The 19,117-nt window shown below is 59.2% G+C and overlaps 3 protein-coding genes across 9 annotated transcripts; 1 reads left to right on the top strand and 2 right to left on the bottom strand.

The window, feature by feature from the left end:
• Positions 1 to 11: 11 nt before the first annotated feature.
• CRLF1 (cytokine receptor like factor 1) lies at positions 12 to 13,320 on the top strand. 5 transcript variants are annotated; one of them, XM_057311645.1, is made up of 9 exons: positions 12 to 155; positions 4,751 to 5,032; positions 5,336 to 5,465; positions 5,634 to 5,803; positions 6,818 to 6,975; positions 7,066 to 7,234; positions 9,573 to 9,760; positions 9,877 to 9,919; positions 10,999 to 11,096. In XM_057311645.1, the coding sequence occupies exons 1-9, from the start codon at positions 44 to 46 to the stop codon at positions 11,094 to 11,096; spliced, it is 1,350 nt and encodes a 449-aa protein (XP_057167628.1). In that variant the 5' UTR covers positions 12 to 43. The 5 variants fall into 5 exon arrangements, with proteins under 5 accessions (XP_057167628.1, XP_057167629.1, XP_048083150.1 ...); XM_057311646.1 differs by having other exon boundaries at positions 9,872 to 9,919; positions 10,999 to 11,088; XM_048227193.2 differs by lacking the exon at positions 10,999 to 11,096 and adding an exon at positions 13,277 to 13,320 and having other exon boundaries at positions 13 to 155.
• REX1BD (required for excision 1-B domain containing) lies at positions 11,044 to 13,841 on the bottom strand. 2 transcript variants are annotated; one of them, XM_026500554.4, is made up of 5 exons: positions 13,706 to 13,841; positions 13,529 to 13,611; positions 12,942 to 13,146; positions 11,910 to 11,989; positions 11,044 to 11,293 (listed from the first exon to the last, which is right to left on the bottom strand). In XM_026500554.4, the coding sequence occupies exons 1-5, from the start codon at positions 13,805 to 13,807 to the stop codon at positions 11,275 to 11,277; spliced, it is 489 nt and encodes a 162-aa protein (XP_026356339.1). In that variant the 5' UTR covers positions 13,808 to 13,841; the 3' UTR covers positions 11,044 to 11,274. The 2 variants fall into 2 exon arrangements, with proteins under 2 accessions (XP_026356339.1, XP_026356338.1); XM_026500553.4 differs by having other exon boundaries at positions 11,044 to 11,274.
• Positions 13,842 to 15,332: 1,491 nt separating this feature from the next.
• On the bottom strand, positions 15,333 to 18,852 carry UBA52 (ubiquitin A-52 residue ribosomal protein fusion product 1). Of its 2 annotated transcripts, none has more exons than XM_026500552.4 (5): positions 18,738 to 18,852; positions 17,540 to 17,653; positions 17,185 to 17,271; positions 15,621 to 15,723; positions 15,333 to 15,530 (listed from the first exon to the last, which is right to left on the bottom strand). In XM_026500552.4, exons 2-5 carry the CDS (start codon positions 17,640 to 17,642, stop codon positions 15,437 to 15,439), a joined length of 387 nt encoding a protein of 128 aa, XP_026356337.1. In that variant the 5' UTR covers positions 17,643 to 17,653; positions 18,738 to 18,852; the 3' UTR covers positions 15,333 to 15,436. The 2 variants fall into 2 exon arrangements, with proteins under 2 accessions (XP_026356337.1, XP_026356336.1); XM_026500551.3 differs by having other exon boundaries at positions 17,540 to 17,650; positions 18,738 to 18,844.
• Between the last annotated feature and the right edge of the window lie 265 nt (positions 18,853 to 19,117).

The raw sequence follows: 19,117 nt of genomic DNA, 5'->3' as shown, positions 1-19,117 counted from the left end.
CGCCCGCCGCCTCCTGCCGCGCGCCCCCGGCAGCGCCGGCCCCATGCCCGCCGGCCGCCCGGGCCCCGCCGCCCAATCCGCGCGGCGGCCGCCGCCGCTGCTGCCCTTACTGCTACTCTGCGTCCTCGGGGCGCCGAGAGCCGGATCAGGAGCCCGTGAGTACCCGGCGTCCTGTTCCCTTCTTCCCGCCTGGGCCGAGAGCGTGCGCCCCGGGGGCAGCTGCGGGGGGAGGGGGCGCGGGCGCCACCTGGACGGCCCGGGAACAAAGGAAGGAGCCCCCGGCGCGGCCCTCGGGGCGCCCTCACCTGCGGGGCGCACGGCGCCGCAGTCCCCCGGCCCGAGGGTCCGGCTTCCGCGCCCTAGGCCTTCTTACCTGGGCCGCCGGGCCGGGGATACCCGGCCCTGACCCGGGGGGTCGGCGGGGGGGGGCCGCGGCCTGGGACTCTCTGAACTCCGGGACGCGGCGGGTGCACGCAACAGTGCCCGCGGACTCGGAGACCTAGAGGCCGAGGGGCACCACTCCCGGGCAGGGGCGCACGCGGTAGGCGCGTTGGGTGCTGGCCCTGGGCGGCCCCCCCCCCCAGTGGAGGGATGAGCCCCGCGAGGAAGGCGGGGCGGCGGGAGGGGGGCCGCTCTGGCCGCCTGGCGCGCGGCCCGGGGTCCCCGGGGACGCGCCTCTCCGCGGGCCGGCGCCGCCGCCCTCCCCTGGCGGGACCCCGCGCGCGGGGGTCCGCGGAGTCCCTGCCACCGGCGGGCCCGGAACCATTCCTGGCCAGGCTGCGGGTGGCTGAGAGCCTCCAGCGAGAGAAATCTTTGTGAGAGAGTGGGTGAGAGTGAGAGGGAGCAGGAGCCAGAGAGTCCGGGCACCGCGGGCCCAGCCTTGGTGGGGAGGGGGGGGGCAGGGGGAACTCACAGCCCCGCAGGCCGAGACCCCTGCCCTGTCAGGAGCTTCTGGGTTGCTGCATTCTCTGTACCCCCACCCGAAGCACACCCCCTCCAGGACACCGTCTCTACATCCAGACCCTCTCTGGGACACACCCAGAGACACACAAAGACACACTGGCTTGTGGCCCGTCACCCTCGCCCTCAGATGAGCGCACACTGCATCCCAGATGCACATTCGCACACCATCGGGGCGCGCACACACACATTCCATGCCTGACACACACACATTCGTGGTCACATACATTCCGCGGGGGGAGGCAACACAGGGGTATACACGCAGGCACAGCCTGCCCTAACCGTTCACAAGAACTCCACGCACCCCATCCGGGCGCTCCGGTCCTTTCGGGACAGCACATAGTGCTCCCCAGGCCATCCCAAACTGCACAGAGCTGTTACAAGCTTCCTGTGGTGCGTCTCCAGAAAGGACAGGGTCCAGGCACCCCCTGGGGGCACTTGCCGAAAGCCCAGCGTGCCCAAGGTGCCTGGGCAGGTGAGGGGCTGCCCCAGGCCCTCGTGGGGCCCCTGGCAGCTCTGCTAGGCAGTGAGCAGCACCCGTAAAGGCTACTCTTAGTGGCCGGCTTTGTTTCCCAGCTCATAGAACAGCAGGCAAAGGTGGTGGTGGTTGGGGGGGGATTGTTGTGCGTGTGTTTTTTCCTTTAAGGGGGAAGAAATTAAATAAAAGATTCTCACACCTCAGCAATATGTTTCTACTTACGGTGTGTCTTAGCACCTGACCAGCAGGCGGGTGGGTCGTAAAGTGTCTGCAGGTACCAGTGGGACGGGAGATGGGGACCCCTGTCGGGACCCCGGGATGGAGGCCACCCTCCTGCCTTGCTTGCAGAGAATCTCACACTTTTCCCTTTTAAAACACATGGTGTTCCTTTTTAATAACGGCAATGGCTCCAGATTGGGAAGGGAGAAGGAAAAAACTTTTAAAGGCCCCAGCTCTGTGTGAAAGGCAAGGAGGCAGGGAGCAAGGGGGTGGCGGGTGGCTGTCCAAAAGCTGAGCTCAGGGATCTGCTTTGGGGAGCCTTCTAGGAGGTCCCCCCAAACCAGGCAAGGGCCCCTGCAACCTTAGTGGGCTGTTCCCAGCTGCTTCGCCTGGCTTGCAATGCGTGCATCCCGGTCCCGGGCGCCTTGGCCCATTGTTTGGGGAGGCCTGAAGGGAGCTGGGAGTCAGCTGGGACCCCAGAGCTGGGAGGGGCTGTGATCTTAATAGTTCCTAGGTGCTGCAATGTGCTGGGTTCTCTGGACATCGTGATCACATCTCATCAATCTCCCCAACAGGTAGAACTTATTTGCCTCCGACTTTATGGAGGAGGAAACTGAGAACAGGAGAGGGGAAGCCCGTTGCTCAGGTGTTCCAACTGGGACTGGCACCGACGTCCCAGAAGTCCTTCCTCTGACCTTTTCTGGTGGAACGTGGGGGGGGTGGCTGGCCTGTCCAGGCCCGCCTGGCCTTGCCCTCTCGCCCTGTCCCCCGCCCAGCCCCAAGAGGGCAGCTGCAGCTGCTGGCAGGCAGTCCACGCCAGCCCAGGCCCGGCGGGTGTGGCAGAGGGGCAGTGCCCCCCAGCCAAGACCCCCCAGAGAGCCCCTTCCTGGCTAGACCATGCTGGTGGGTGGGGGGTTGGAGGGGCGTGACCTACCCCCAAAGGGTTGAGAGTGGGCCTGGGGTCCAGGCAGGCCCGGCTGTGCCTCCCACCCTGCTGGGGGGGCCCAGGCAGGAAGCGGTGGGTGGGCCGGGGCAGAGACGCTGGCACGCCCGAGTTCATGCCGAAGGAATTCCGAATTAGCGGGCGGCTGGCTGCCTGGGACCTCCGGGGCGGCCCCCTGGCCCCCGCCCCCGGCCGCCCCCGCCTCCTCGGCTCTGGCCCGCTCAGCCGGCTCCTTCGCACGGACGCTGAGACCTCCGGCGAGCCCTGGGCCAAGCCCCAAACGCAACTGTGATCCCAGGCTCCAGCAAGAAATGGCCTTCAAGCCAAGTTTGCCCCGGAAAATTGTCAGGGCCGGCCGGGAGAACCGCGTCCACCCCACCTCGCCCATCTGGGGCAGTGAGGGCCAGCACAGGGCAGTTGCTGGCATTCAGAGTGCTTCCGAAGGGGCCGGGATCACCCTGTCCTTGGCTGCCATCACAGAGAAGCTGGGCTACCCCCCTGTCCCCTGCTGCCCCCTACCCCCCTCCCCAGTCCCTTTTTACAGCTGCCTGGGGATCCTTTTAAAATGTAAATCCTCCCCTGTGCAGATCCCTGGAATAACCCCTCCCTGTAGATCTGGTACTGCTGACCTCCCAGACCTCATTCCCCACCACTCCTGCCCCAGGACCTTTGCACTTGCTGCTCCCACTGCCTGGTCACTCTTTACTAGATATTCTCATGGTGACGTCTTTCACTTTATTCAGGTCTCAGCTCAAATGCCTCCCCAGATAGGCTTCCTGGGCCACCGAGCTGCCACCACTAACATGTGCTTCACTTTCTCCCTTATTTATTCTTAGATATTTATTTGTTCTTTCTCCTGTTGCTCCCTTGGATTCAAGGCCCACGAGGGCAGGAATTTTTATTAGCTTGGTCACCATTGTGCCCTCAGCTCCTGGCAAACTGTAGGTGCTCCATGCGTGCATGCATGAATGAATGAATGAACAAATGAGTGAATGAGTCCTCAAAACTGTTCTTGGTGGAGGGGGAGACCCCTTCCCAGAGGCTCAAAGAAATAAAATGATTGGGCCAAGCTTCCACAGTGAGCTGGGGGCATTTGAACCCAGGTCACCGTGGCTTAAAAGTCTCACAGGTTTGTCCTTAAGACAATATTTTCACTCCTCTCAAACGTGGTTGATACCATGATTCCCACTTCCCAGATGGGGAGACTGAGGCTCAGAGAGGGGTATCAGGGTCTTGGACTGTGCAACCCCTCGCCCTTATCTGGACCTTGACTTCTCCTTGGATAAAAACAGACTTCTCTTACGTTCTAACCTCCAGAAGGGGAAGCCCTTGGCATCCCTGAGAGCCTCGTGGCCAGCACCCAGTTCACACACAATCCTGTTTAGAAAGTCACTTTCCATCTAATCTTCACAATGGCCCTAGGGATCATGAGCTTTCTTGTTCCCATTTTGCAGATTAGGAAAAACGAGTTGAAGGAAAGAACAATGATGCCAAGTCCCTTTGGATGGGGGTTGGGGTCCTAGAGTTTGCCCCAGCCTCCTTCAGTTCCAGCAATAGCGCAGAGCAGAACTCTGGAGACCAACAAATCGGGGTTTAAATTGTGTGCCCTGTCTTCATTCAGTGACTTTGGGCAAGAGATGATCTCACAGAGCCTCGGTTTTTTCATCCATAAAATAAGCAGGATTCTAGTAAGAGTCAGGGAACCCCTTTTTAGAAGCGTCTTTCCCCCCAAAGACACACTATGTGTGACGCTCTAGGGGTACCAGTCTCTTATTTCTAAATGCCAAAAATAAAATGCATTTTTTTTTTTAAAAGGCAGAATGTAATAGTCGTCAGGACTGAGTGGGCATTTAGGCCTGCGTTTTGTGTCCACTCCCAGAGCCTTGAGGAGGTCCGTGAGGAAGCGTCTTGGAAGGACCTCAGTTGTGGAATCACACAGTCCTGGGGCTGAATCTTGGTTTTGCTACCCACCTTGGGTTGGTCACTTGGTCTAATTGAACCTCAGTCTCCTTCTCTGTAAAATGGGAGGGAGACCATAGTAAACAGCTCCTTCGCGGGTCTGCCACGAGTCCTGGAGGTCCTATCATGGTTGGGGGGGGGGCTCAGGGCGACTCATCTCAGGCCTGACAGGCCCTCCTCTCTGACCCCAGACACAGCTGTCATCAGCCCCCAGGACCCCACGCTCCTCATCGGCTCCTCCCTGCAGGCCACGTGCTCAGTGCACGGGGACCCGCCAGGGGCCACAGCCGAGGGCCTCTACTGGACCCTGAACGGGCGCCGCCTAGCCCCCGAGCTCTCCCGGGTGCTCAACGCCTCCACCCTGGCCCTCGCCCTGGCCAACCTCAACGGATCCAGGCAGCAGTCTGGCGACAACCTTGTGTGCCACGCTCGCGACGGCAGCATCCTGGCCGGCTCCTGCCTCTATGTTGGCCGTAAGTGGGCCCCCAGGACAAGCAGGGGTAACTCTGGAGAGGGGCATGAGTCACGGGCCCTCTGGCCCAGGACTAACAGTGACAGTGCTGGTACAGACTGAGAGGTAGGGACCTCTGGGGTGGAAATGAGAGCCTGGAACCCCCAGCCCCTATCCCCAAGAGATTCCAGGCAGGTTGTCCCGCCCACATCCGCTCTCTTCACCCTCCTTCCACTCCAAGGTGGGGGCCCGGCTGGTGGCTAGCAGCTTCTCCCCCTATCCAGGGCTGGTGCAGGCCCTCAGCCCCCTGCACCCCCTTCCCCAGTGCCCCCAGAGAAACCTTTCAACATCAGTTGCTGGTCCAAGAACATGAAGGACCTGACATGCCGCTGGACGCCGGGGGCCCATGGGGAAACCTTCCTCCACACCAACTACTCCCTCAAGTACAAGCTGAGGTTGGTGGTGGGCCTTGGGTGACGCGTGTTCCAGCCTGGCTCTGGGGCCTCAGCAAAGCCCACCGTCTCCAAGCCGGGTGTCCTGTCTGCACTCTGGGGCTGCCATGGGGAGGTCTGGGGGGCCTGAAGGGACCTTCCTGTGCCCTCACACCCCCTCCTGCCCCGCAGGTGGTACGGGCAGGACAACACGTGTGAGGAGTACCACACCGTAGGGCCGCATTCCTGCCACATCCCCAAGGACCTGGCTCTCTTCACGCCCTACGAGATCTGGGTAGAGGCCACCAACCGGCTGGGCTCGGCCCGCTCCGATGTGCTCACGCTGGACATCCTGGATGTGGGTGAGCCCCCCACCCCAGCTACTAGACCCACGAAGGATCCTGAACCCCCTCTCCTAGCTCAGCTCCCGGCTGCAGCTCCAGCCCGGACCCTGCTCGTTGGGGCTGGGAGGAACTAGGCATCCACCCATAGGTCCCCAGTCCCCTGAAGCAGCCAGGATACCCCCACTCTGTGGAAAACACCTGGCCTGGCTGCCTCCCCCTCGGCAGCCCAGGTGTGCAGGAGGGGGCCCCGGGGGAGCTTGGAGGGGGCGCCCAGGTCGGGAGGCGCCCCAGGAAGCCTCAGCCTGGAGCTGGGGGGGGGGTGCGCAGGCGGGAGGCAGGAAACGGATGATCTGCGAGCAGAATTGGGCCTAATCTAATTAGGGTGTTTCTCAGCCCCAAGCAGGCCTGTGCCTTAACCCTTTCAGACCCTTACAAAGGCCTCAGGGGGAGAGGACAGACCTCCGTGCTGCCCACAGGGCTCCCAGAAGGATCCCCAGGAGGCTGCTAGCCGCCCTCCACCCCAGTCTGCTTCTGCTTTGCTTCCTCAAGTCCTGAAGCTTCAGCGGGCAGGTTCTGAGCCTCAGTTTCCCTCTGCTCCAGCAAGGCAGTCCTATTGAAAACCTCTGCAAAGTAGGAAGGATCTGGAGGTGCAGGTGGGCAGTGGAGGGTCAGGAGGAGCTTCTCAGGGGTCTGGCAGCCTGCTGGCCCCCTGGCCTCCTGGGCATAGTAAGAACAATGTCATCAGCCAAGCAGTGTCTGCTTTTCCATAATTCCCTGAAGATGGGATTATGTTTCTCCTGTCACAGATAATAATGGTGATAACAGCTAACATTAATTGAATGCTTCTAGGTGCTGAGTGTTTCCCAAATATTATCTAATGTAATCCACCCGCCTGGAAGGGGGGAGGGGGGAGAGGGCAGAACCGAGGCAGGTGCCACCCAAGCCATGTGCTCTGAGATTTGAACCCAGATGGGGGCCGGTCAGGTCCAAGCACGGCTGAGTGATTAAGCCCTGCCCTGCCCCGTCTCTCAGTGACCACCGATCCCCCACCCGACGTGCACGTGAGCCGAGTTGGGGGCCTGGAGGACCAGCTGAGTGTGCGCTGGGTTTCCCCACCGGCCCTCAAGGACTTCCTCTTCCAAGCCAAGTACCAAATCCGCTACCGAGTGGAGGACAGCGTGGACTGGAAGGTGCCTGACAATCCCCACCCCCCCACGCCACGCTGCGCCTCCCCTGCCCCCGCCCCCGCCTCTGGCCTCTGACCCTGCCATTGCCACCAGGTGGTGGACGATGTCAGCAACCAGACCTCGTGCCGCCTGGCCGGCCTGAAGCCAGGCACAGTCTATTTCGTGCAAGTGCGTTGCAATCCCTTTGGCATCTATGGCTCCAAGAAAGCAGGGATCTGGAGCGAGTGGAGCCACCCCACGGCCGCCTCCACCCCTCGCAGTGGTGAGCATCCCAGCAGGGCTGGGTGGTCGGGAGACCAGTCCCAAAGCAGCCAAAGCCTTTGTTTCTTTGTTTCCTCCAAGACAGCAGAGGTCTCAAATTGGTGGCCCTTAGGGGCCAAATCTGGCCCTTGGATCCATTTTCTTTGACCTGCCATTTGAAGAAAAAAAAAAAAAACAGTCTGACCTACTTGCAGACATTTAAAAACAGAAAGTTTTCACACAAATATCCTAGGTTTCCTAGAAAAACTAATTGTCTAGAAAATGTTGGAGCACCTGGCTGGCTCAGTTGGAAGAACATTTGACTCTTGATCTCAGAGTTGTGAGTTCAAGCCCCATGTTGGGTGTGGAGAGTATTTAAAAATGGAAACTTAAAAAAAAAAAAAGATTTTATTTATTTATTTGAGAGAGAGAGAGCAAGCAAGAGAGAGCATGAGTGTGGGGGGGGCGCAGAGGGAAAGGGAGGAACAGACTCCTCCCTGAGCAGGGAGCCTGATGCAGGGCTCAATCCTAGGGCCTTGAGATCATGACCTGATCAGGTCCCGAAGGTAGACTCTTAACTGACTGAGCTGCCCAGGTGCCCCTAAAAATAGAATCTTTAAGCAAAGAAAATGTAACAGGACACAGCCAGTGTGTCCACAGCTCCCGTCAGCCCCCATCATTCAGGGGTCTCACTCTCCAGTTGCCCCATCCCCACCTGGCCCATTTTGCCCACCTGTACCCCCTCCCCAGCCCCTAAAGGCAAGTAAGTTTGAGACCTCTGCTTCTAAGGCTGATCGGCTGCCAACTCTCCCTCTGATGGGCCTTGGTTGCGTTGCCCTTCTGGTCAAGGTATGGGGATGGGGGAAACCTGGGTGTGACTTCCCTTGCTCTCTGAGGTTTCTCTAAGCCCATGATCCTCCATTCTCTCCTTTCTGAAATGTTATGAAATATGTTAATTGAAATGTCTGGCCTCAGCTTTTCCATCTGGAAAGTGGGTACAATAATCATACCCACCTCAAGCTATTGTTAGGGTTAGATGACATAACCCAAGAAAGTGCACTCATGCTGGGCACTGTCTAAGTGTTTGCCGGTACTAGTTACTAAGGTGCCCATCTCTTGCTCCTCCATGATTTCATCCCAAGGAAATCCCTTTTCTCAGGTGAGGACACTGAAGCCCTAGGACGTTCAGCCAGCCCCCAAGGTCACACAGGGATCTGAATTCAGTTTCCTGAAGTCCAGGCCCATGCTTGCGGGACTATGGGGAAACTGAGGCCCAGAGGGGTCCCAAAGTCAGGGAGGGGCACAGTCAGGCTCCAGCCAGTTCCCCAGCCCCCATCCTGGGCCCCTCCAGGTTCTGGGGGTGGGCGGGATCTAGCGGGGCCGGGAGGGGCCTGCGCCTTGGCCCCTGCTCGTGCCCAGCACCTGCGATTCTTGCACGGGAGCCAGCAGGCGGCTGCGTCCGCTGGAGAGGCTGGGGAGGCCGGGGGAGGCCAGCAGGGGCGGTGGGGGCCGTGGCCGTGCCAGGGCCTGTCAGCGGGTTCCCGGCGTTATTTATGACGTGAGGCCGATGTCCTTATCTGCCGGCCTGCTAGGGGCTGGCTGCGGTGCGGCCGGCAGCTGGACTGACAGGCCGGCCTCCCACCTGGTCCTCCCAGCCCACTCCCCATCCCACTGGCTCCCGCTCTCAGGCCTGTCCTGGGGACTGCCTCCCCGCTGTCCCCCCTCCAGGTCTCCTCTGTCTCCCTTCATCCCTCTGTCATTCTCTTCCCCTGTGTCTCTCTGTATTTTTGCCTTTTTTGGTTTCTGTGCCCCTATACACCCATGGTCTCTGTCTCTGCCTGCTGCAGCCCTCTCTTGATCTCGCCCTTTTCTGTCCCTCTGCATCTCCTTGGCTGTCCCCCATCGCTTTGGCCCTCCCCACATCTCCCTGTCTGGCCTTGTCTCCATCTTTCCATCTCTGCCTCTCTCTCTCTCTCTCTCTCTCTCTCTCTTTCCAGCTCTCACTCTCACTGGTGACTCTCTCTCGCCCTTTCTCTGTCCCTTCCTCGGTGTCTGGGTCTCATCCCTCTGGCCCTGGCTCCTCTCCTTCTTGCCCTCCCTTTCCCTCACACCTGGCTCAGGCCACGGGAATCAGGTTCTGCAGGAGACATGGGGGAAGAGCCCCCTTCTTCCCCTGCCTCCCACCTCCTCCCGGGCTCAGCTGGCCTGCCGTGCTGGGCGGTGGAGAGGACCCGATCCCGGAGACACCGGGAGGGAGGTGCCCAAGGGGAACACGGTCCCACCGAGAAGCCGAACGTCCCTCTCCTGCCCTCGCGCGCCCTCTGCCGGGCGCGCCGTGACGCTGCCGCTCCCCCCATCAGAGCGCCCGGGCCCGGGCGGCGGGGCGTGCGAGCCGCGGGGCGGCGAGCCGAGCTCGGGGCCGGTGCGGCGCGAGCTCAAGCAGTTCCTGGGCTGGCTCAAGAAGCACGCGTACTGCTCGAACCTGAGCTTCCGCCTCTACGACCAGTGGCGAGCCTGGATGCAGAAGACACACAAGACTCGCAACCAGGTAGGAAGGAGAGACCGGCGGGCGAGGGATGGAGTGGTGGGGGCAGGGAGGGAATCGGGCTGGGGAGGGGGGAGGTCCGCAGGCCGCAGACACTGCCTCCTTCCTTCCAAGCACAGGACGAGGGGATCCTGCCCTCGGGCAGACGGGGCACGACGAGAGGTAAGGGGAGCCCACCCAGGCTGGGTGGGTGGGCAGGGAGGGAGACGAGGGCCCTTCCTGGTGGCCACAAGGCGTGGGCCCCCCACCCTCAGCCTTAGGGTTGCTGAGATGGAATCCCTTCCTCCATCTCCTATTGATCAGCATTTATGGCCTTTAGCCTAGTAAAAGCATCTGACCCCCGAAAATGTCCGAAGTGGAATATAATCCTCAGAAATGAACATACTCACTGCAGTTAGCATGTATGAGCACCTACTGCATGCATGCTCACCTTGTGCCAAGAGCTTTACCCACAGGACACCCCTGGGGACAAACAGATATTCTTACTTCTCAAATGGGGAAACCAAGGCCCTGAGAGGGGCAGTACCCTACCCAAGGTCCCCAAGCTGAAAGTGGCAGGGACAGGACCTGAACTGGGGCTTCTTCAATTGCTCTGTGGTACTGGCCCCTCCCAGGCTCCCTGCTTAGCTTGGCTTCCCCTCTGCCTGCAGGTCCTGCCAGATAAGCTCTAGGGACTGGGGCCACCCTCCCTGCTGCGTGGAGACCCGGGGGCCGCACCCAGGCTGGGGGCTAACTCTGTACCCTCACCTCAGGGCACCCAAGCACCCTCGGCAGGAGCTGGGATGGGTATTCTGAGGGTAACAACATCTTTGGCCTCCACGTGAGGCCACTCTTGGGTGCAACTCCAGTGGGGGTGTGCGTGAGGGTTGGCTAGGCTGCCCAGAACCCCTGCCAGGGCTGGGGGTGAAGAGGGGTCATTACTCCCCCTGCCCCATCCAGGACCCCTGCAAACAGTCTTTTTAAATAAACAAGCTATTTAGGTGCCCTGACTGTGAAGATATTTGGGGTTGGATTGGCCCAGGGTAGGGACTGGGGGGTTTAGGGGAAGCATGAGGAATCCTAATGACCCTGTGGGATTGGAATCTTTGCATCCCAGAATTTCAGACTCTCCAGGATGTGAAATACCTGGTTTTAAACTCATTGGAAGGTGTGATTCCAAATGCCAGTTCTACTGTCAGGGAGCAGGGGTGCGGGGCCTTGCACCTGTCATTCCTGGCCTTGTGGGGCCTCCTCCTCCCCAGGGACACCCCTCCCAGCACCCCAGGACACAGAGACAGTGGAGCAGCTGCAAATGAAGGGTCCTTTATTGTGCGAGTCACAGAAAACTCAAGGGCGGTGAGCAATCTGGTGAAGCAGGACCCCAGCCAGCTGACGGTCCAGGGGTGGGCTGGGTGCCATTCACCCCACTTCCCGTAGCCCTCGGCGTGTCCCTGGGGAGCCACCATCACTCGGCAGATTCTGCATCAAACCTAAGGTCCTGAAGAACCTCGCTGATTGCTTCCATGGTTTTAATTACCCTACAACAGTGGATGGGAACTATAAATAAAACCCAGATGGGGCGAATTAGCCGCCACTGCGCAGCTCCTAGGGGGCTGTGGCAAGCCCCGGCCCTCCCGCCTGCCGCCAAAGTTCCAGGCAGCACCAGTGGCCACGAGGACCATTGGGATGCCAGGGAGGAGGGGTGGCCTGTGGGTGAGAGTGGGCAGAGAGAAAAAGCCATCTGGGGCGGGTGCCATCCAAAGGCTGTGCTGTATTAGAGCGGACAGCAAGTGGGAGTGCACTCATGCGTGCTGGAGCGGGGCTGGAGGCAGGAATGTGCAGGCCTGTGTCTGCTGGGCCTGGGCAACCACGTCCAAGCTCTAAGTCCAGCCATGTGAGCGGGACTGGCATGTGTGAGGTGCCCAGCTGTGTCCCGGAAATGCACAGCGAGTCTGGTGTGAAACTGCAGGGCACGTGCACTGGGGGCAATGTGTGCTGTATGTTGGGGAGCCACTGGGTAAGGACTCCAGTGTGCATACCCTAAGGGTTGTGTGCGGGTCCAGAGGGTCAGCCAGCGCGACTGTGCCAGCCCTGGGGCACACCTGGCTAGGCATGGGGGCCTGAAGGTGCACGAGCCTCTACCACTGCCAGCCCACTAGGAGGGAGTGCTCACTTCATCTTCAGCGGGTGCATCTCCAGAGCGTTCTCCTGCCCAGACAGCTCCGGTGCCCCCATCAGCTGCAGCAGGGCCACCTGGTGTGGGCAAGGAACAGGGAGCATATCATGGCTGGCAGAGGCCCTCCCCCGCCCTCCCACACAGACCCGGCAGGGAGGCACTGAAGCACCCAGGAAGGCAGCCACGACCGGAGTCTCAAGGGGCGGTGCTTTGCACGGGAGGAGTCTGGGATTCAGTTTATAGGGGCTCCTGGGGAGCACCGAGTGGGCAGGCGCTAGAGTGAGTACAGGGGTGGTGGCACGTGGGTGTGGCCGCAGGAAGGCCTGGTATGGGAAGAACGGAGAAGGCTCAGCCAGGAACTGGTGACACGGGTGGAGTAGGCAGGGCCTCATGGTCTCAAGGACGGGAAGGGTGGAGGTAGGCCAAACACCTAGACTGGGACTGGGGTCTCCTAACGCAGCGAGGCCTGGATATCCCAGTTTGGAGTGTGATGTGGGCGTGGCTTCACGTGGGCTGGGGCTGGGAATACTGGGTCTTGGCCAGGATTGGCTGTAGGGGCAGAGTGGGCGGGGCCTTGGAACCCTGGTGGAGGAGTAGGCCCAGAACCCAGGCTGGGATATAGGATTACTCAAGAGGGGGCGTGCCGTGCAAATTCACACTCTGCAATCTGCAGGGGGCTGAGGACCAGACCTGAATCAGTGGGAACAGCCAAAGGGGTAGGAGCGGAGTGGGGGCAGGCTCTGTGCATCCCGGCAGAGCGCCGGGGCTTCGGAGGGGCTGAGATGAAATGGGCGTGTCCTGGGACTAAACAAAACCGGAATGACCCGGAGAAGGACTGGAGGGGTCAGGGCCAGAGAATCTCGAGTGAAACCTTAGCGGAGTTTTGAGGTGGGAAAGGAAGAAGTGGGGTCTGGGACGCCGCGGGTGGGGTTGGGGGGCCGGATTCTGGCCCTTCCCTCATGAGGCGCATAGTGGGCCGTGACACACCGGGCGCTGGGTCGGGGACAGGGGCTGGGGGTGGGGCCTCACCGTGGCCAGGCGCGTCTGCTCCAGCTGTTGCAGGCTGCGCACGTGGCTCGCGAGCAGCGGCTGCCCTCTGGGCCCGGCCAGCTCGGCCTCCACCGCCAGCACCTCCCGCGAGGCGGCGGCGAAGGCCTGGGTCACCTCGTGCACCGTGCTCCGGTAGCGCGGGAAGTCGTAGGGCGGGCCGCTTCGCAGGTACTGGAGGTGGCCTCTGCGGCAGGTGGGGGTCCTGAGGCTACGCCCTCAGGCTCTCAGGCCCTGCACCTGCACTGACCACCTGAAAGCCCCCAGGAAGTGTCCCTGGACCCCAGAGTGTGGAGGACGCTCTCTGACTCCCGCAGGGTAACCGGAGATGGGCCCACTCCTGCGCTTGGGGAAGGGAGAGACGCCACGCGCAGTGGCCCATCCGGCAGAGGGGCCGCGCCCCGGGTCCCAGAGGGGGAAAGCAAAGATCTGGTCCCCTGGCGAATCCCGCCCCACCTCCGACAACTCAGCCGCAAGGCGATCCAGCTCCGCCCCCAAGCACGCCCATCCCCAGCGCCCGCAGGGGGCTGAACTCTGCGACCCCGGCCCACCCCTGTGCCCGCACTTACTCCTCCAGCCGGCGGAAGGCCTGCGCGCGCTCAGCTTGCAGCTGGTGGATGCGCTGCACCAGCGCCCGGATCGGGGCATCTTTCTACGGAGTGGGGGGCATGGCTGGGGCATGAAGCCGGCGCCCCCAAGCCTGCACCGCCCACCCCGCGCCTGTTCCTGCTCGAGCCAGGGCTCACCCAAGGCCACGCCGGCTCCTCGCGCTCCGGGACACCGGTAGCCACCGCAGTACCGGGCACCGAGGGGACAGCGGAGTCCGCCGCGGCCTTGGCAGTGATCATGACTGCGCAGCCCCGGCCCGGCCCAGGACTAGGGTGCTCAGCAGCGCCAGGCGCCCCCTGCAGGCCAGGAGGTCTTCCGACCCCAGCCAAAACGGAAACCTGAGGACCTGGAGCAAAGACCGGAGGGTTAGGCCTGCCCTGCTCCACCCACCCACCCCCGCCCCCAGCTTGATCAGGTTGAGCGCCTGCTTTCCATCGTCTGTCCTGGATGTAAGGCGTAAGGCTTCGTATACAGCAAGGCCGTCCCTCGGTTTGCATACATTTATCCCAACATCGACTTCATTTCAACCTCACATCCTCCCCCCACTCCAATAAAGAAAACAGAACCCTTGTCGTCCAAGGTAACATGGCTGTGACATGAGTATTTGAACAGAGGTTCTGATACTGGAGAGCCCAAAAGGCTGGAGTCCAGCTGACTTTAACAAATTTATCAGGTACTATGTGCACTCCTCAGAACTGGGCCTGTGCAAAGGCCCAGAGAGTCTGGGGTAGGGGTTAAAGTCAACAGGGCCTCATTTTAAGTGCAAGGAAGGCTTCGCAGCTCTCTGCTGGGGATACACTACGTAGTTTGAGCTTTCAGAAGCTTCTTTCTCCAGGGGTAAATGTGGGAAAGACCAGAAAGGTGTTGGTAGCCTAGCCTAGGGAGCAGGGGGCAGTTGACAGGGAGGAGACCCATGGAAAAACTGAGACACCAGCCTTTGGCTGGCACCCCAGGTCTCAGCTACTACAGGATCACTGTCCTGGCCTGGGTCGTCATCTGACACCTAGTCCCAATCACCCTGAGATAAATAAAAGGATGGCCTTCCCAGAGCCAGTCCAGGGCACTACAAAGCTTATCTGATTCTCAAAAGAGTATCAGCACGAGTTTTATAAACACCAAGGCCCACGCCTCCAAGACTGACCTCATAGGTCTCGGGAAGGGCCCAAGGGCTCATGTTCAGCAGAACAGAGGTTTTACACTAGGTGGGGTGTTTGTCTACCCACCCACACCTCAACACCCCCAGGGCACAGCAGGAAAGTCATCAAAGTGCCTGAGGAGGGGGGCGCCTGGGTGGCACAGCGGTTAAGCGTCTGCCTTCGGCTCAGGGCATGATCCCGGCGTTATGGGATCGAGCCCCACATCGGGCTCTTCTGCTGTGAGCCTGCTTCTTCCTCTCCCACTCCCCCTGCTTGTGTTCCCTCTCTCGCTGGCTGTCAAATAAATAACTAAAATCTTAAAAAAAAAAAAAAAAAAAAAGTGTGTGAGGAGGGCCCAGCCAGTGACGTGGCTGACCTGCAGTCCCACAAGAGCCTGGGCTGGGGGCTCTCTATCCCCATTTATAGATGAAGAAACCCGGATGTGCAGGTTCGCTAGGCTACGTGGCAAAGGGCCGAGACCACAGCACATTTTACAGATGAGACAACCACAACCTAAAGGACACAGGATGCTCAAGGGCTAGGCAGACTCAAGTAACAGGCGGCCCTAAGGGACATGCCCACGACGGAACCAGCTCCTCGTTGGACAGACCACCACACAGACACCAAGTTACTGCTCCAGTCAACGAAAGGGAAACTTTATTGAGGCTCCAGGGCCTTGGGGCTTGGGCAGGAGGCCGCCCTGCGGGCAAAGGAAGAGCCGGTGGAGGGGCCTTATTTGACCTTCTTTTTGGGGCGCAGGTTGTTGGTGTGGCCACACTTCTTCTTGCGGCAGTTGACAGCGCGGGGGTGCAGGCGAGCATAACACCTGCACAGAGACAAGAGCGACTGGTAAGGGCACACCCTAACTCCAAGCCCTCCCCACCAAGGCAGCCGCCCCCGCCCCCAGAGGACCCACTTGCGGCAGATCATCTTGTCGCAGTTGTACTTCTGGGCCAGCTGGCGGAGGGAAGGCTCGATGATGCCACCCCGGAGGCGAAGCACCAAGTGCAGGGTGGACTCTACGGGAGGGTTAAAGAGAGGCAGTGACTGAGCCCAGCCCCAGCACCTCCGGTGCAGAGCAGGGTCCTCCAGACCAGAGCTTCTCAAATGTGATGGGGTGTTCGACACGGAGGTGGACACACTGGCTCACGCCACCCCAGAACCTCCCTCTCACTTCCCACTTGCCCTTGGGGAGTCTGAGGCTAATATATGCCAACTATAGTGAGCATTGGGGTTTCCGGACAGACAAGGCAATTTCTAAGTGATGCAAAGATGATAAGCAAAATAATTAAATCTAGTTGCTACAAAAAGTGACATCAAGGGGGTACCTGGCTGGCTTATTCAGTAGAGCATGTGACTCCTGATAAAAATAAAATATTTATTTATTTATTAAGATTTTTTAAGATTTTATTTGTCAGAGAGAGAGAGAGAGAGAGAGAGAGAGAGAGAGAGTGTGTGTGAGCAAGCAAGCACAAGCAGGGGGAGCAGCAGGCAGAGGGAAAAGCAGACTTCCCGCCAAGCAAAGAGCCAGATACGGGACTTGATCCCAGACCCTGAGATCATGACCTGAACCAAAGGCAGTTGCTTAACCAACTTAGCCACCCAGGAGTCCCTAAAATCTTTCTTTTTAAAAAAAATTTTATTTATTTTAGAGAGAGAGAGAGCACAAGCAGGGGAAAGGGTAGAAGAAGGGGGAGAGAGAATCCCAAGCAAACTCCCTGCTAAGCCTGACTTGGGGCTGAATCCTAGGACCCTGAGCTCATGACCCCAGCTGAAATCAAGAGTCCATCGCTTAACCTACTGAGCCACCCAGGTGCCCCAAAATAAACTCTTGGGGGGAAAAGAAAACAACAACCAAAAACGTGGCACCAATTTTCTTTATAGCAGTGATAAAATTTCTCTTATCATTTTCCCCCCAAGATTTTATCATTTTGAAGATTTTATTTGTCAGAGAGAGAAAGTGTACAAGCAGGGGGAATGGCAGGCAGAGGGGGAGACAGGCTCCCTGATGAGCAAGGAGCCCAGTGCGGGACTCCTGGGACCATGACCTAAGCCGAAAGCAGATGCTTAACCGACTGAGCCACCTAGACATCCTTAAGATTTTATTTTTAAGTAATGTCTACACCCGACATGGGGCTTGAACTCACAACCCTGAGATCAAGAATCCCATGCTTTCCTGACTGAGCCAGCCAAATACTGTTTTACCGCATTTTTAAACAAAACAGTCTTAAAAAAAAAAAAAAAAAAGGTAAGCAGATAAGCAAGAATATGAGAAACCACTGCCACTTGGAAACGTAAGTGGAGACCATAAGATGCCTCCCCTCGATGAAAACATTACTTCATAAAAATACAACTCATCAGCACCATCTGATCTTCACCTTAAGACAGCCACCTCCCCCCCATTGCCAATGAGGCCATCAAAGCTTGATCCTTGGTCCTAGACTTAATGGGGCCCTGTCCAGCCACCCTACCCCCAGTACCTTTCTGGATATTGTAGTCTGACAGAGTGCGGCCATCTTCCAGCTGTTTGCCCGCAAAAATCAGACGCTGCTGGTCAGGCGGGATGCCTGGAGAGAAGAAAGCTCAGTTACTGAGGCTCTGGCAAGCATATTATTAGCAGCTTCTCCTCTCCCCACAGGGATGCTCTGGCATTACCCCCAATCTGTCAAAAGGGAAACTAAGGTAGAGAGAACAAGCTGCCTTCCCAAGATCACACAGGGGAAGTACTGGCCAAGGCTGAGGTCTCTACGAGCCCAGCACCCATCTTGCACATGACAGTGGCTCCTCTGGGCTGGGGACTCCTGCGGGACAGACTCTGGACTCAGCCCAACTCACCCTCCTTGTCTTGGATTTTGGCTTTGACATTCTCGATGGTGTCACTGGGCTCGACCTCAAGGGTGATGGTCTTGCCCGTCAGGGTCTTCACAAAGATCTGCATCTCTGCGTCTGCTGGAGGGTAGGGAGTAGAACGGAAGGGTGAGAACTGCAGGTCTGAGCAGTTTGAGCTTGAGGGCTGGCAAACCTTGGCCCTGTCAGCCCTGTGCCAGCATCAACCACAACCAAAGGCCCACCCCAGTGCCTGTCTCCTTCCATCCCTCTAGGCCTGCAGCCCAAACTTGTCCTATAATCAAGGATCATGCTTCCTCCACCTTACTCCCTGACCCCTGTGGCAAAGTCTGCTTCATGGGAACAAGGACCGTAATTATGCTCCTTGGGCCCAGCAAATGAGATTCTGTCAACTTTGATGATAGAATGAGTAGTACATGGCTGGGGCACTATTTTGCCAGACACCTTTTCTTCAAGTGTGGTCTGGAGATCCCATCCTCCTTCCCCTACCCCTCTGTAAGCCACATTTGCTCCACAAGCAACCCTTCCTGCAACCTGAGTGGGAATCCCATTTTAGTAGCCACCCCTCCAACACACTTTCCTCCCTTGCAGTTCTCTACAACTCCAAGCTCAGACACCCAACACCCTGGCTTCCTTCCCAGTTTATACCCAAACTCGCCAGACCACGCTTCCTACCTTTGCTCCAACTCATAAACAGTATCTGCCAACCACGTGCCAAGTACTTGTTTACACATAACTCCATCATCATCTCCCCCCCCAACAACAAAAAAAGCCTAGAAGGTGGACGCTACCACCCTCTCCTTACGGATGTATTAAAGAAGGCAGGTAGAAAATAATCTTGTAGGGGGAAGAGGACTTAGTAATTCTAAAACGACTAGCGCACTACATGGCACGGGAAAAAGCTATACGCTTCATACCCCTCCTTTATTAAGGGGTTTGCCCGGGAAGACCATCCACGCCCCCAGGCCTTGTGGGAGAGCTGGGGCTGGCAGGGCACACAGGACCCTCTCCCAAAGGACGGTTCACATCCCGGGACCCAGTCCGGGCTCGGAATCCCAGCTCCACGAGGCCAACTCAGCCGTCCGGGCCACCCTGCCGAACCAGGCCCGCGCGGACGGGTGCCGGGCCGCCTCCTCCGCTACTCGGACGCCCGCGGCCTCCCACAGCCTTCCGCCCGACCCCCGACCTGGCGCGAATCCGCAAGGCCGCCGCCACCAAACCGCTCGGCCACCTCGTTGAAGAGAAAGAGGGCGGCGGAACCGGAAACCAACGAGTTGCCGCCGAGAGCGCCTGCGCACCGAGCACGCTGCGCGCTTGCGTCACAATCCGCGCCGCACGTTTTACCCCACCCATCGGCCCCGCCCCGCTGCCATGTTGGGTGCTGGCAAACGAAGCCGCGGCGCATGTGGGCGAGTGTAGCCAACCCGCTTCCGGGCTCGGGCCTCGTCCTCCAGGTCACGTGAAGGGAATGGCCTCACCTTTCCAGGTGTTTCAACCTGTTGTCTGTGGGTTAGCCAAAAACTGATGGCATGTAGCCGCCTCTCGGGGAATGCTTGCTGACTAGAG

Source organism: Ursus arctos, unplaced genomic scaffold (genome assembly GCF_023065955.2).
Source record: "Ursus arctos isolate Adak ecotype North America unplaced genomic scaffold, UrsArc2.0 scaffold_14, whole genome shotgun sequence".
Classification (NCBI taxonomy): Eukaryota; Metazoa; Chordata; class Mammalia; order Carnivora; family Ursidae; genus Ursus; species Ursus arctos.
Note: the sequence above shows the minus strand (reverse complement) of the source record. Positions and strands in the feature narration are given on the sequence as shown.

Excerpts from the sequence above, each read along its gene's own strand:
- CRLF1 (XM_057311645.1), top strand. The coding sequence starts at position 44 with ATGCCCGCCGGCCGCCCGGGCCCCGCCGCCCAATCCGCGCGGCGGCCG. Across the intron at positions 5,804-6,817 it reads GCTGGACATCCTGGATGTGG|TGACCACCGATCCCCCACCC; the intron begins GTGAGCCCCCCA and ends CCCGTCTCTCAG. Across the intron at positions 9,761-9,876 it reads CACACAAGACTCGCAACCAG|GACGAGGGGATCCTGCCCTC; the intron begins GTAGGAAGGAGA and ends TTCCAAGCACAG.
- REX1BD (XM_026500553.4), bottom strand. The coding sequence starts at position 13,807 with ATGATCACTGCCAAGGCCGCGGCGGACTCCGCTGTCCCCTCGGTGCCC. Across the intron at positions 13,147-13,528 it reads GCCTTCCGCCGGCTGGAGGA|AGGCCACCTCCAGTACCTGC; the intron begins GTAAGTGCGGGC and ends CACCTGCCGCAG. Across the intron at positions 11,275-11,909 it reads ATGCACCCGCTGAAGATGAA|GGTAATTAAAACCATGGAAG; the intron begins GTGAGCACTCCC and ends CCACTGTTGTAG.
- UBA52 (XM_026500552.4), bottom strand. The coding sequence starts at position 17,642 with ATGCAGATCTTTGTGAAGACCCTGACGGGCAAGACCATCACCCTTGAG. Across the intron at positions 17,272-17,539 it reads CAAAATCCAAGACAAGGAGG|GCATCCCGCCTGACCAGCAG; the intron begins GTGAGTTGGGCT and ends TCTTCTCTCCAG. Across the intron at positions 15,531-15,620 it reads GACAAGATGATCTGCCGCAA|GTGTTATGCTCGCCTGCACC; the intron begins GTGGGTCCTCTG and ends GTCTCTGTGCAG.